Source organism: Punctularia strigosozonata (assembly GCF_000264995.1).
Source record: "Punctularia strigosozonata HHB-11173 SS5 unplaced genomic scaffold PUNSTscaffold_16, whole genome shotgun sequence".
NCBI classification, from domain to species: Eukaryota; Fungi; Basidiomycota; class Agaricomycetes; order Corticiales; family Punctulariaceae; genus Punctularia; species Punctularia strigosozonata.
In genome coordinates this window covers 73,744-88,436 of record NW_006767448.1, presented here as the reverse complement: position 1 = coordinate 88,436, position 14,693 = coordinate 73,744, and the positions used below count along the sequence as shown (strand labels likewise).

At 57.9% G+C, this 14,693-nt stretch overlaps 5 protein-coding genes across 5 annotated transcripts; 1 reads left to right on the top strand and 4 right to left on the bottom strand.

Annotated features, from left to right (window-relative positions):
- Positions 1-115: 115 nt before the first annotated feature.
- On the bottom strand, positions 116-4,950 carry PUNSTDRAFT_146285 (uncharacterized protein). Its single transcript, XM_007387933.1, has 8 exons — positions 4,737-4,950; positions 4,572-4,670; positions 4,272-4,380; positions 4,062-4,206; positions 3,898-4,002; positions 3,371-3,437; positions 1,886-2,305; positions 116-1,463 (listed from the first exon to the last, which is right to left on the bottom strand). The coding sequence occupies exons 1-8, from the start codon at positions 4,783-4,785 to the stop codon at positions 514-516; spliced, it is 1,944 nt and encodes a 647-aa protein (XP_007387995.1). The 5' UTR covers positions 4,786-4,950; the 3' UTR covers positions 116-513.
- A 1,531-nt stretch (positions 4,951-6,481) lies between these two features.
- PUNSTDRAFT_47283 (uncharacterized protein) lies at positions 6,482-7,919 on the bottom strand (the record flags this gene model as incomplete). Its single annotated transcript, XM_007387932.1, has 5 exons — positions 6,482-6,814; positions 6,911-6,927; positions 6,997-7,202; positions 7,260-7,588; positions 7,644-7,919. The coding sequence occupies 5 exons, from the start codon at positions 7,917-7,919 to the stop codon at positions 6,482-6,484; spliced, it is 1,161 nt and encodes a 386-aa protein (XP_007387994.1).
- Positions 7,920-10,301: 2,382 nt separating this feature from the next.
- PUNSTDRAFT_116284 (uncharacterized protein) lies at positions 10,302-11,107 on the bottom strand (the record flags this gene model as incomplete). The annotated part of the gene is made up of 3 exons (XM_007387931.1): positions 10,302-10,721; positions 10,791-10,900; positions 10,960-11,107. 3 exons carry the CDS (start codon positions 11,105-11,107, stop codon positions 10,302-10,304), a joined length of 678 nt encoding a protein of 225 aa, XP_007387993.1.
- A 613-nt stretch (positions 11,108-11,720) lies between these two features.
- PUNSTDRAFT_55343 (uncharacterized protein) lies at positions 11,721-12,314 on the bottom strand. The gene is made up of 3 exons (XM_007387930.1): positions 12,258-12,314; positions 12,083-12,189; positions 11,721-11,970 (listed from the first exon to the last, which is right to left on the bottom strand). Exons 1-3 carry the CDS (start codon positions 12,278-12,280, stop codon positions 11,921-11,923), a joined length of 180 nt encoding a protein of 59 aa, XP_007387992.1. The 5' UTR covers positions 12,281-12,314; the 3' UTR covers positions 11,721-11,920.
- Positions 12,315-12,510: 196 nt separating this feature from the next.
- On the top strand, positions 12,511-14,686 carry PUNSTDRAFT_76057 (cofactor-independent phosphoglycerate mutase; the record flags this gene model as incomplete). Its single annotated transcript, XM_007387929.1, has 9 exons — positions 12,511-12,542; positions 12,655-12,828; positions 12,943-13,096; positions 13,154-13,556; positions 13,613-13,722; positions 13,778-13,904; positions 13,967-14,181; positions 14,252-14,582; positions 14,649-14,686. 9 exons carry the CDS (start codon positions 12,511-12,513, stop codon positions 14,684-14,686), a joined length of 1,584 nt encoding a protein of 527 aa, XP_007387991.1.
- Positions 14,687-14,693: the final 7 nt, after the last annotated feature.

The window sequence follows — 14,693 nt, the reverse complement described above, 5'->3', positions numbered from 1 at the left end:
CTGGAGCTCAGGGAGATGGCGTCGACGACAAGCACTACCACCAGTCTTCTTTTCAGACGATTTTATTGTTGTATGCTTACGTTTCTACCCACCTACTGACTATAGCAAACGACAAGCCCCGATCATACATAGAGCATCCACCATGACTGCATATCCAAACACTAACACTGGAAGAACCAAACGCATCAATAGACAGGCTCGTCGTAGCAATGGCCTTCCAACACCGGTACCGGCAGAACAAGAATTACGAAAGCGTAAAGTAGGCCGCAGGGGACACGTTAGTAAAACAAACAACGCGAACAAAAAAAAAGGGGGGGGGGCGGGGGCAGAACCGAAAACAGAACGACACGTCCGTCTTGAAGGGGCGAAAGGCGGGAAAATTAAACGGCTAGTACGGTAGTCCGTCGTCGTAAGGAGCAAGCAGATCTTCGTGACACCGATGGCCTTCGTGGGTCGTGAGCTTCGTCAATGAGAGCGTATCCGATGAATCCCCAATAAAATTCAGCGCTTTCTTCACGCCTTGGCGTTCACGGCCGACGCGTTGCCCGACAGCGGGGGCGTCCCGCCGATGACGGCTTCCAGGCGTTCCTCGAGCCCCGTCCCGAACCCCTCCCGCTCGAACTCGCCGCCGACGTCGTCGAGCAGCACGCTCTCGCGCTTGCTCATCGCCGCGTGGCTCGACGCGCCGAACCCGTGCCCGTGAAGAGGGATCGAGCCGGGCATGATGCCGGACAGGCGATGGAGGGAGCTCGCGGAGCTGGCGGTCCCACTCCGCGGCACCGTGCTGCCGTAGTCGGACCCGCCCTGGGACGACACGCCGATCGCGTTCACGACGCTCGGGATGTGCGGCGGAGGCTCCGTCGTCGCGTTGTGCGTGAGCTGCGAGAGCGAGAGCGTGTTGGCGGGAGCGGAGGTGAGGAGGTCGGCGTAACTGATGAACGAGAGCCGCTTGCTCGCATTGCTAGTGTTCGGGCTCGGCGGGATGCCCGTCAGCGGCGGGGACGTAGGCGAGACGCTCAGGAGCGTCGAAGTGCGGCGTTGAGGAGACCTCGACGGGCGGGAGCCAACCAAGGGAGAACTGCTCGCCGCAAACCCAGTTTGCGCAGGTGTAGGTGTGGGAAGCGTCGGCGCGTTCTCCATCGTGGTCGTCGTCGGGCTCCCGCTTTCCGAGCTGGCAGCCGAGTAGTACGCCGATGTAGGCGTGCTTGCAACTTGTGAACCGGGCTGTGAGGTCGCTCTAGTCATGGGCGTGATGGTCTGCTGCGTGTGGATGACAGGCCGAGTGGGAGGCGAGGCCGGCTGGGAGGCATTGGAGACAGGAGATGTCGGGGTGGATGACGGACTGCCCGGGAAGTTGAGGAGGAGGGACTGCCGTTGACCGGCACGGAGACCCATGGGTGACGGAGAGCGGCTACGAGACGCCGTGCCCGCGAGGATGCTGGAGGGAGAGTACGCAAAATCGCCTGTGAAGGTCAAGACATAAGCATGAGTGCGCAAGCGACAGACGACCAAGGATACAAATATAACAAAAGGGGTAAAAAGAAGCGAAGTGAAAACGGTCCGCATAAAAGAAAGAAGTCAGGGACATTCCCGGGCGTAGGGCAGGACTAGGTTGAGCGTGGAACGATGAGCGTGACCGACACTGGGAAGCGCCAGCCGAGGCGTTTAGTGACGAGCGAGTGATGGCATAGAATACGGAAGGTCCGGGATTTGGCTAGTCGTCCCGCAAATACCGAGAGGGATCATGGCACCGACGTCGAATCGAAGATCGATTGCGACTTGGTAACTGCGCGTAAACGACACTCGCAGTCCGATCCGTCGCTGTCGTCAGATGCGGTCGTTGCAGTGTGTTGATGACGCTCGGGAGCGACCGTCGGATGCCGACGCATGGTCGCAGTTGAGTTGGTGGAGTGCCCGGCGGCGGCCTGGCCAATCGAGGGATACGAAGCCATCCCGAACGATGAGGGAGAAATCGGAGGAGTACCCGACAGCGGTGAAGTCATAGCACTCGTAGACGGCGACGTCGCTGCAGGAGCCACTGCTGTCTGAATCGGCATCGCGCCACGGGGCCGAAAACCAGCGCCCGGAGGGGGGACAACTCTTCGCTCTCGGCGAGGAGCGCCTCGCGAGCTCAGCATCGCGCCTTCACCCATGCCCTGCGCGATGGCCTGCAACGTGCTGGTATGGTGGGCCAGTGTCGGCTGCCACGCCTTGTTATAGGCGGCGACGGGCGACGTATCGAGGATCGGCGAGGGCTGTCGTTCCGGCATACCGGGTCCTGTCCGGATAGAGCTGGTGGACGGTGCTAACGGGATCAGCATAAGCGGTTTTTTCAACGAGATGTTTACAGGCGCGAACTGACTCGTCGGTCGCACGTGCGGGGATGCGAAGGTATGGCGCCTTCGCGCTGACGCTCTCCGGCGTACGATGGCGTCCTCGTCGGTGTTTTCAACGTTGTCTGGGCGCAGGGGACGAGCAACGCGCAGCTGGGAGGATGCGAAATGCCGATCCATCACGATCGAGTGGCAGTGCAAACGGCGTGAACGGTTGCGAGCAGAAGACTCGGTAAGTATATGACGACGATGGGAAGCCGCCTACTGCCTATCAGTGAGATAGTTCCCAAGCATGCATGTATATACCCACAGCTTGTGACGGAGGGTACCCTAGGAGGGAGCGCAGGCAGTCGCGCGCGAAGCCCTCATATATAGCGAGAGATGGATCCGGAGACGCCGTCCCTTGGGCTGTCCATGTAACCGCAGCTTCAGGAAAAGGGGGGATCAACGTGCGCCGAAGGGCAGTGGCATCCAATCGTCCATGCCGCGACAGCCAATCTGACGGGGGTCTTCTGTTGTTGATCGCTATTCTTGCGAGTGCGTCTCCCGCATTCAGAGGAGCCAACCGTGAGGTCGGCAGACCATACGACCATACGCGGACAAACTTCGTCTGATTCCATGCGTGCGCGCGAGGGAGTGGAAAGAAACGGCGGCGCTGTTGGCCGAGTATAGATCCGGCTATCGTTCTTCATCAGTGCGTGCTTTCCATTGAGACCAAGATATAACGTACCAATGAACGGGCACTGGAATCGCAGGAGCGCCCGCTGGCTGTGTGGGCAGTGGCTATGTAGTCCCCCATACCCGCGCGGCAAAGTCGCTCAATCGCCGGCGTCGGAGATGTCCGGGGGGCTGGATATATCCGGGCAACTCCTAAGCCGAGATCTTCCATTGCTGACCGTAACGATACGGTTCCATGTTGCCATGTTGATGCCGACCGTGCCCCAAAGGCAAGAAGAAGAAAAAAAGAGGATAGACACCGAAAAAGATGCAACGGACGGTGCAAGAGTCGAAGATAGAAATGAGCGAGAAGAACGTACCCAACATGCTAGCAGCAATGCTGCCCGAAGTAGCCGGCGTTACGACCGCGATTTGATCCTCCTCGTCCTGAGAGAAAGGCAGGGATTAGCTCCATCATGAACCGTAACACCAGCAATGAATAGGGAAGGATGATGGGTCGTCCACCTGAAGACGTAACTCGCGCCGCGAACAGGCATCCATCGCTGTTCCCGCGACAATTTAGCCCATGGCGCCGAAACAGGCAGCTCTGCGATCTGCCTTTCATCAGGGCCCGGTGATCTATCAGGAGCACAGGCGTCTCCCAAGTTGACCGGAGCGCTCTGCCAGATATCAGGCGCACGCGCATGTGGACACCACCTCGCTTTCCACCGCAGTGGGATCTACCATCGTATACTGAGACGATGGGATCTCTCCGTCTCCTGCACCATCGCCCACGCGTGTCTCGGGCATCTTCCAGGATCCGTCTCATCGAAATGCAGATCACGGACAGCGCCACGACCAAAGACCAGAAAACCAAACAGAAATCGCAGATGAAAACACTGCTTACCGGTCCACTGGCCGTCAGCAACGTCGCGGCCTGATCGAGAACGCTGGGCACGCTTTGCTCGAGCTGTTCCGTCGCCTTTCCGCGCGGCATGAGATGGGGGTTCGGCTGCAGGACGGGAGGACTACGTCAGAAACACGCATCGCCGCGAGCGGGGACGTGCGTACGCCGTGTATAGATTGCTTGTCGAAACCACCGTGCACAGGGCTGGGCGCGCCTCCGGCATGGACGGGCGGATTTGTGGATGGCGTCAGCGAAGGAAGCGGGAGCGGCTCGACGTCGCGCTCGAAGATGGCAGACGAAGATGAGTGTCTGAGATGGCATCGTTGGTCAGTCAGGACGCCATCGACGCCGATTGAAGGAGTGGGTGCGCATACATGGACGTCGGTGAGCTCGGGATGCTGCTGTCGTTCGGGCTTCTTGTTCCTCTGCCCATGTGGATCGAGTTGCGCGGGCTGAGGGACCGTTGCTTCTGGGGCGAAGGGCCTGCGTCGGACATTGTCTCCATGTCAGTATATGCGCCGTAAGACGAGCGATGGTGCACAGCAAGGCGAAGAAAGATGAAAAGATAAGATGCGAGAAAGATCGCGAGGGCGCTGTATTTCGCAGGGGATGGGAGATAAAGCGGCGGTGGGAAGAAAGAAGGAGGGGAGGGACAGCAGAGGAAGAGCACGCACCTGGAGCGAGGTTGGTGGCGGAGGTGAGCTTGCGAAGGTCCGGAGAAGAGGCCAGACTTGTCGCGGGCGGAGAATGCGCCTGCGGCGGGGACGGAGGGACTGCGCGAACGATCGTCAGCGTGGACCTGGCACGGCCCGAGGGCATGAGCTGCGGCTGAAACATACGCTTGGGGCTCATCTCTGGCGAGCTGCTCGGGATCGACGTCGTCGGCATGGCGATGTGGAAGACGAGTGAGAAGGTGAGTAGGCGTTGAGTATGGGTCGAGACTGGCGAGGACTTTGGGGTCGGGTGGCAGCGAGACGAGGCGGATGCGTTGGCAGCTCGGGCGCTGTCGAGTGCGATGGGCGGGTGGTGGTGCTGGCAGAGGTTGCTGGCGAGACTGGGAGAATCGTCGGGCGGATGTTGGGTCGGGGGCGATGCTCAGTTTCGGTCTGCTGTGTGCTCGGGGTCGGTGGAGCGCAGCGTTCCCGTGCGCCGATGAAGATGATCGTATTATCCTGTCCCAAATCGGGAAGGTGGCGTCCCCGTCCCGACTCCCAGCCACCATGCTCGGACGCTCTTGCGCATGCCACATTCGCTGTTCAAACCACCCACAGGAAGCTGCGTATCAAACATCGCCGCCCGGCTCGGAGCCCCTCAAGGACGTGCTATAAGCCGATCAACGCGATGTCTCCCCGTACGGATCGGTGGTAATTTGTCGCCTTATTCAAGCAAACAGCAAGACGGAAGGTCATGGAATTCTTGGCACCACCGAGACCACAGGCACTCTGACACGTTCGTGTCCTCGCTTCATTCTCTCCCGAACGTCACTGTCTTGATGACAGCCTCCTAAAATGCTCGGAGTCCAGCTCCGAGTTGAAAAAAATGGTCGGGCCGGCATCTCTTCTGCTTCATTCTGCATCACCTCATGCATATGACCTTAAAATGTGAAAATTTCTGAAAATCTTGTGCACTGTAACGAACAACTGTCTTCACGCTCTAGAGTCTGCCTGGGGAGAGAAACTGTAACCATGTACGCAACGTTTTCCGTACGACGTACGGTTGCGGCCGTCGATGTGATGAACGTACTGTCCCTTCCCACGGGAACGAATGACATCATGGGCTTGTGTACCTGCTTCGCCCAACGTTGCCAGCCTCATAACACCACGTTGGATGGAAATAATAATGACCTAGAACATGCAACAGGTTGCATGTTCTATACCTCTTCACCCCTCGCGGTCTACCGCAATTACTCGCTTTCCACTTGACTCGAGAGCGCGATGGATAGTATTCTTACTTTCTGTGAGTATGTCTCAAGTTGAGCTACGCCTCCGTCCACATCAACAACGCCTCAGACGCGGTTCGGCCATTATGCGGCCCCAGTGGATGTTAATGACAATCTGGGTTCTGCTCTGTCTTTTTCTTGCTTGTGTCTCATTTGTCACGAGCAACACCAGCGCTGCTTGATATAATTGGCTCGGAGTCGCGCTCAGTAGCCGGTTCGTAGCTCTTGATGCGCAACCGGACTGGCCGATCTCGAACGAGCTTCAAGTTTGAATGGGAATAAGTATAGGCCTATGGCAGTGCATTTTCATTGTGGACGATAGTGAAGTTCTGATTTTACGTTAACGACACTTGGATCGGGTGTACCCCGATTCGCTTTACATCCCAGGCTCTCCGCATCTTCAGCATGAGCATGTTCGCCATTTGTTTCGGATTATAGTCCAACCTTCCCAGTACAATTCATCAGGCTCCTTCAGGTGACTTATCAACCGATCACTTGACTGATTGAACAACGCACAGGAATTTCGCGGGGAATGTGAACGATAAGAATACTCGATTCAAGCTCGTGAACCATAAGATCGGGCACGTACGTATACGCCTCAATACAATACACTGATCGTACATCACCAATACATAAGATCCGAAATCACGCTGCGGAGTTGTTCGTCGACAGTGCCCTCAACGGCCTCATCGGAACCTCCTGTACAGGCCATTGCCCGACGAAACCCTCTTTCTCGTCGCCACTCCCATGGCGCGTTTCCAGCGAGCTCCGCATCGTGCTCATGAAACTCACCATTCCTCCACCTCCGCTGGATGCCATGGTTGCGGTGGTCGTCGTCTTGGACTGACCGGACGTGAACCGCATCTCCGAAACGACGCCGGATGCGTTCATATTGGTGTCCCGCGCCTCTTTGAAGCTCACGCTCGAGCTCCATACCGTCGCCAATACGGTAAACGCCGTCGTGGTGAATGCGTTCGTCTAAATGAGAGCGTTCGTTAGCGCTTCGCATCCATTGAGATGCACTTGGGGATATGACAAACCATGGAGACATATCCGGTGGTCACCGCGTCGGACCTGAACAGTAGAATGAGCTGTGTAATGTCCAAGACAACTGCAGTCTAAGTCAGCATCTGATGCGCCGGCGAGGCTGTGGCGCTTACCGGGCACGACAAAGTTGGTCGTCGCTATCCAAAACAGGATCCGAACCTTGTTCCGGAATGAGTCTGTGTACGCCTCGAGCGTGAGCGAGCGCCTCGGTTTAAGGTAGAAATCCTTACACTTTCCGGAGTTACCGGTGGAGATATGGCCGTTTCGATGTACGGACGACTGACTGCGCAGCTGGAAAAGGAATACGGCTGACGCGTATCTGTACGCAATGACCTATCAGCCTATATCGGATGGTCTCCCAAAGCGGTAGACGTACCCGTTGTCCAGCATCTCCGTGATCGACAGCACTTTGGGCGTCCAGGACTGAGTGAGACGGGTGAGCGCAACGGGGTTCGAGGGTCCCGTTGCCGAGCTGATCAGCCACCAGCGTTGCAGGTAGAAGATGATGAGGGACGCCCGCAAGCACTTCAGGACGATCGGGAATATCAACACCGGGACCAAACGGGCCTTGTTTGAGCCGAATACGGCGACGATCCGAAGAATGAGGACGGCTTCGGAGAGCCAGGGGAGCCATAGGAAAAGAATGTTGTAAACCAAATTCTCGACGTTGCTATCGCCATCTAACGGTGAAAGGATGGCATGGATCTGCCATGATATCGTTAGTTCATACATACAATGAACGAGGAAAGAAAAGAAGGACCTCAAGATGGTTGTTCAAGATGCCGACGACAATGCCGAGAACAAGTGCACCGGCGTTGAAGATGAAAACGGGTCGTTTCCGCAGGGGTGCGTCTGAGAGAAAGAAGAGCGCGACAAGCAGCGAGAGGAGGATGGTGGTAAAGACAGTGCCGATCATGATAAACGCGATGGCGGGTCGGATTTCGCGAGCGAACGCCTCGATGATCGGGAGCGCAAACGGCGGTATAGCACCGCTGCCTCCAGCGGAGGGGCTCGAAGTAGTAGAGTTTGTCGACATGTTGCAGCCAACCTGAGGCACAGACAGGACTGGGTAGTGGCGGTGTGCAAGCCTCCTTTAATACGGAGCGCACCGAATGTATCGGTTCTGGACACGGCAGAGATCCCCAGATCATGCGGTGCTGGTCGACTCTAGGTTCTTTTCCAGTGAGATGAGGGAACTTTGAACCAAGTTCGCCCCCGGGGAGCTATTCTATATCGTCGGATCTCAGCCACCGAGCGGTGCGAAGCGCGAAGGTCACGCAGTTAGAGAGCTCGTTTATTCTCGGAGTAGGCGGTGCTTGTCCATCAATGAGTCTTGCCGTCTAAGGGAGAAAAGGTTTGAGCTGTGTTCCCGATAACCCGGCTAGTTCCCGCCAACGAGGGAATGCGCAGTATCTTCGGTCTATAATCGATACCCCCCGCGTCCCGTGGCAGTGATGTTCAAGTATCAGGTAGTCTTTTTGCAAGGGCGTATATCATCCAGTTCTCGCCTCTGCTCCCGGTTGGAGAGCTTTCTGATGACGTGCCGCATTCGTTCGCGGGCCGTGGGACGGACGCCCATGTCCGCGTGCACGCAGTGCTCGGTAGAGACAGAGACACCGCTGCTAAGCAATAGTGTTGTCGGTTCAGTGCCATCGAAAGGATAGACATGCATAAATACAACGAACAGAGCTAGCGTCCAACGCAGAGATGAATGCTATCAACGAGGGATGCGAGCTCGCACGGCGTTTGCACGGCCAATGTTCTTGAGCGGCCTTGTGACTCGTACGTTTGAATATAGCGCCGTGTAGTCGCTGGCTCGTATCTAGCTCCGATGCACTCCTTCGTTTATCACCCAGGCAACCATGCACCATCTCGACCAACGAGGCAGTTTCGGTAGGACTACGCATCGCTGGGCAGTCGAGACAAATCAATCAAAGCGATCTTTCATCTTGAAGGGCGCGAGCCTTAGGAGGCCCTGGGATTTGGATAAGGATGGAAGGCAGCCTGTTGGATTCGGCAGCGAACGCATCCGAAAGCCCGCGCTTCGATGTTTCACCAACGTTGCCGAGCATTGGTAGCAGTGATCCATGATCCAGTCTGTGAAGGGCACGACGTCTTTGGACCACAACGTGGAATTGGCCAACACGGACGATGAGAACAAATGGAGAGAAAGACGCGTGAGTCTTTCAGCGTTCACGCGCCCGCCGTTAGTCCTTGCGCGGTCCTGCGACTCTGACCGATGAGTTTCCTCGAGTACGGCCGTTGCGCGAGTCAATCTACACGATGGTCACAAACTTCCGCGGTATGCGGCGTTGCTGGTACTCGGCAGTATTTCCCGGTTTATTCCTGACCTCTTCGACGAGGCCATGTCGCTGAAGAGCGTATTCCGCCTCCTCGCGACTACCATCCTTCTTTCCTCTCCTGTGCTTACCGCACCGCCCTCTCTGGACGTTATTCGTAACGAGCTTCTGGGTCTCGAGCATGCCATCGTACACACCGCGCTAGCTCGTGCTGAGCTGCCGGTCTGTAACTTCCGCAAGGACGACCCGCACGTCGCGGCGCTGTTCAGCGCTTTGCCGGTGTCCACGAACACCATACCGGATGCGTCGTTCTTCAGCCGCGCGCCGTATCCACCATACATCTTCTACGAGCGCGGTAACGGAACACGGTGGGGAGACACGAGCGGCACCTGCACGTCAGGGAGCGTGGTGTCCTTCCTCTACGACTCTTTCGTCCTCGCCACGTCCGACGCATCCTCCCTGACATCCAGCGTCGATGCTGCTCTCACCGGCACGGCCTCCCTTCTCTCCCTCGTATCCGCCCGAATCGGCACCGGCGTGGACGTGGCCGCCGCGAAACTCGCCGCTAACACCTCCGGGTTCTGCCCTTCGATCCTAGCGCGAAACGCCACCGCCTTACGCGCACTCATCACGGACAGCGCGCAGGAGGCGTCGGTCAAGGCCCGCGTGATGGCGGAGGCGGGCGCGTGGAGCACGCCACCCGTAGTGGGCGGTTCCGGGACGACGCTGCAGCTGAACGACACGGCCGGACCCGAGTTCGCTCCTTCGTTGCTGGAAGCGCTATACGAAAAGTGCGTTCGCCGGTGGCGCATATTGCGACGAGAGCGCTGACGGCGGACTTCAGCTACCTGATCAAGCTCACGTCCGATGTGGAGGTGGCATCTTTGCTCGGATCCGGCGCTGCATGCTGACCCGAGCCCTACGTTCCCGTGTCCGTATAACCCGATAGCCAGGGAGAAATGAAATATGATTTTTGGCGATGCGCGATGTACAGTATAACCGGCTCACAACCCCGCGATCAACGAAGCTAATACCTCAACATATCGCGATGGTATATACGACAGCGTGCAGTACTAACCACGCCATCGCTTTTTATGCGAGCACCTAAAGGACCTTTTCTAGAACCTAACGGTCGTGAAGTCCACGCAGCTCTCGTACGTCTGCGCGTTCGCGGTCCCGGGGTTCCCGAGCCACCACCACTGGATCGCGCACTCGCCGGGGAGCGCGCACTTGAGCGGGAGCTCGTGCGGGATCTTGACGCTGAATTGCGCTGTAGGAGAGCGACGGCCAGTCGTCAGCGAAACGTTCGTTTTCCGATCGAGAGGAATGTAAAGTAAAGACTGACTCTCGTTGAGCGGTGCGTCGGCGGCGGGGATGCTCGCGTTCGCGTAGACCGGCCAGCTGAAGAGCGCGGGCCCGATGACGCGTTGCTCCTTGAGGTCGACGATCGACACGTTCGCGGGGCCCGTGTGCCGGACCTTGATCGTCACGTTGAACGGGACCGTCGAGCCCGGGGTGAAGACGTGCGTGTTGTTCAACTGCGTGTCACGGCGCGGGGTGGTCAGAAAGCTGGCGAGACGTCGAACTCGGAAGAGGACGGTACGCACGTTGTCCTCGCGTTGCAGCCCGCGGCAGAGGAAGGCGTGGCAGGCATCGGCGTTGAAGTCCGTCGCGTTTGCGGCGGCGGCGACAACCTCTTCGATCGGCGCCGTCAGATCTGCGGGTCGGTGAGGGACGCATTCTTCAACCTAAGATACGGGAGGATGGAAGACGCACCTTTGGTGAGGACGCCGTAGGCCTCGGTGCCGCACGCCGCGAGCGCGGCGGGCCCGGGCTGGCGGGGGAGGGGCGAAGTCACGACGCCGTGCGCAGCGGCGGACGCGACGAGGGCGGAGAGGACAGCTGCAGTACCGACGAACTTCATATTTGAGGCTTTCGAGGAGGTTAGAACGCGACGTTCGATTGTCTGACCAGACCAGGCTCAGGGTACGCAGATTTTATACGGGCTCGAACAGCATGCTGTCAGGCTCAGAAATGCCGCGCGCGGAATAGAACATGGGGGAAAACAGGAAATAGGGTGCGCTAGGTGGGTAGGAGGTAGAAGGGGAGCTGCCAGCAAGCGCGTACATGTCGGGTATTTGAAGGAACGTACTCGGAGCGCGGGACACTATGTTTATACGCATAGAAGACGTGTGACGCGGATATACTTGACGCGAAGCGTCCGAGGTCTAGCGCATCGTGCTCTCGGACTCTGAGATAGGACAAAAAGTCAGGAGAAGTGGTGCGTGGGTAGGGCGCCTTTGGTTGTATATGGAGATGAGGCCGACACGCTCGGCGGGAGGACAGGTCAGGTAGACTGCGCGCTGAAGATGGCGATGGCGAGGATGACCCGATGCTGCTTGTTGGCTGAGTAAGATCAGAGCGTATCGCGAGGCGACGAACAGTCGAAGGAGTGCCGACGGGATGGAAGCACTCAGAGCCTCGATGTTGTAGAACGACCGTTGAGAGCAGGTAAAGATATCACGTCCGGCTGCTCACGTAAGCTGAGGTGCGAACCCTAGCGGACATGTCATTGCGCCTGATACGCGGCGTACTCTTGGTCGCAGCTTGTTACAGAGTATCGAGTGTCCTATGCAAAAGACGGCATTGTGTCTCTAGTGTCTCTAGAAAGCTTTGCCGCATCGACCTCGAATGGGACCCGGCAGCGGTATGCATTATATCTCGCTTTCGCGGCGCTTCAGCCTTTCTTTGTCTTTCGGCTCTCGACAAACAGAACCCGTTGTTTGACTGCGTAAACATTGGGTCAACACCGACAGGCAAATAGAGGAGTACGGGCAAGTGGATGAAAAATCATCTGTGCGTCGTAGAATGGGGATGAATGTGTGAATGTGAAGCTCACCCTTCGGGTCGTACTTGATGGCAGACAACTTCGGGCCTACCCTCGGTCGCTGTGTGGTATAGAAGAACCCGGTCTGTGCCGTCGAGATCAAACGGACGATGAGAGTCCTACGAACACCGAGCAAGGCGGTCATCAACGCGCCGCACACCGCCTAAACGCGGGAGCTTGCACGCACTTTGCCTTCGTCTTCGCGGCCATGCTCGTCCTCGACCGCAGACGAAAGTATGAACGATAGGAAGGGGCCGCTGCTCGACACTGACGAGGTCGCTCTGGGCGCGACGATGTCGGCGACAACCGTTTCTTTTCAATGGATCACCTGACCCGATATGGTCACCGGCACCGCCACGGACGGAGGATTGATCTCATAGTTATCGACGGCCGAGCGGCCTTCGGTCCTCGGTTTCTGCATCAGCACTACGACGACGACGATGGTCCAAGCAAAGAACAAAGTCTGCCTCATGTCCGTCCTATGCTCTGCTCATCCCCATCGTAGCTGACGCCCGCGATCTGATTTCCTTCGTGCACTCGCAACGCACACATTGCCTACGGACTCGGGTACATTGCCGCTAAAGCGTGCACGATGGATGGGGAATCGCGCCAGAGCCCAACATGAAGGGCGACGCCATCTCCGCAGGCGACACGACCAACATGGACACGATCGCAAAGGACCACTCCTACCGCTCGCTCGCCGCGCACGGCCTTGCCGTCGGCCTCTCCGACGGCCTCATGGGCAACTCTGAAGTCGGGTACGCATATAACTCATTTCCTACTCATTTCCTACATTTCCCATATGTACTATAGATGCGCATATACGGCGCACATGATCGTTGGCTGATCACCCCCCGCTCCCTTTCTCGCAGACATCTCAACATCGGCGCCGGACGTATCGTCTGGCAAGACATCGTCAAGATCGATGTCTCCATCAAGAAAAAGCAGTTCCACAAGAACGAGAACATCCTCGCCAGCGTCAAGCATGCCAAGGAGGGAAACGGCCGCCTACACTTTCTCGGCCTGGTTCGCCCGTTCTAATCCCGTCCTCCTCGGATCCCCTACTCAGTCCCCCGATCACAGGTCTCCGACGGCGGTGTGCACTCGCACATTCACCATCTGCATGCCCTCCTCGAAACCGCGAAGGAGAACGACGTGCCCGAAGTCTACATCCACTTCTTCGGCGACGGGCGTGACACCGCCCCGCGCTCCGCTGCTGGCTACGCGAAGGACCTCCTTGCGTTCATCAACGACAAGGACGGCTTGAACGGGTATGGAAAGCTCGCGACCGTCGTCGGACGCTACTACGCGATGGACCGCGATAAGCGCTGGGAGCGTGTCAAGGTTGCCGTCGACGGGTTGATTAACGGTGTCGGCGAAGAATCGGAGGACGTGGTCAAGACGATCGAGGCGCGCTACGAGAAGGACGAGACGGACGAGTTCTTGAAGCCGATAATCCTCAACGGCGACACAGGCCGCGTCAAGGGTACGTCGTGCTCCCTCTTCGTGCGCAGCTGAGCTGACCCCCCATCTACTGACAAGAGGGCGACACTCTGTTCTTCTTCAACTACCGCTCGGACCGCATGCGTGAAATCGTCACCGTGTTCGGCTTCCCCGATCCGCCAGTAGACGTCCCCATCCCCAAAGATCTCGTACGTTCCGAGTTTGTTCGCACAATCCTCCGTGGTACTGACAAGAACCACGCAGCACATCACCACCATGTCGCGCTACAACCCAGAGTGGACATTCCCCGTCGCCTTCCCGCCGCAGGCTATGACCAACGTTCTTTCCGAATGGGTCGCCAAGCAGGGGCTCAAGCAATGCCACATTGCCGGTACATGCTACTTTCCATCCCCCCGGGCGAGCTTGGTGGTCGCATGCTAACTACTCGATCAGAGACGGAGAAGTACGCGCACGTTACCTTCTTCTTCAACGGCGGCGTGGAGAAGCAGTTCGAGCACGAAGAGCGACACATGATCTCGTCCCCCAAGGTCGCGACGTACGACAAGCAGCCGGAGATGTCCGTCCAGGGCGTCGCTGACAAGGTCGCCGAGGTACTGAAGTCGGGCGAACACGACTTCGTCATGTGCAACTTTGCCCCGCCCGACATGGTGCACCCTCCTTGCTTTCCTTGCCTCATGATCGCATCTGACCGTCGGCGTCTCGCGCTCGTCGTTGTAGGTTGGCCACACCGGCGTCTACGATGCGGCCGTTCAAGCCATCTCTGCGACCGACAAGGCCGTCGGCACCGTCTACCGCGCCGCGCAAGAGGCGGGCTACGTCCTCCTCATCACCGCCGACCACGGCAACGCGGAGCAGATGATCAACCCCGAGACGGGCGCGCCGCATACCGCGCACACGACGAACAAGGTACCGTTCATCATCGCCGGAGTGAACGGCAAGGAATGGACGTTCGAAGAGGAGAAGAAGGTCGGCGACGAGGAGGAGGAAGGCGCGTTATGCGACGTCGCGCCGACGGTGCTGCACATCCTCGGCCTCGAGAAGCCCGAAGGTGAGAAACCATTCGCGCGGGGTATTTGAGATTGCATTACAGATACTGACTCGGACGGGTTTGCAGAGATGACCGGACGCAGCTTGCTCAAGACCGAGGCTTAGGGGACGC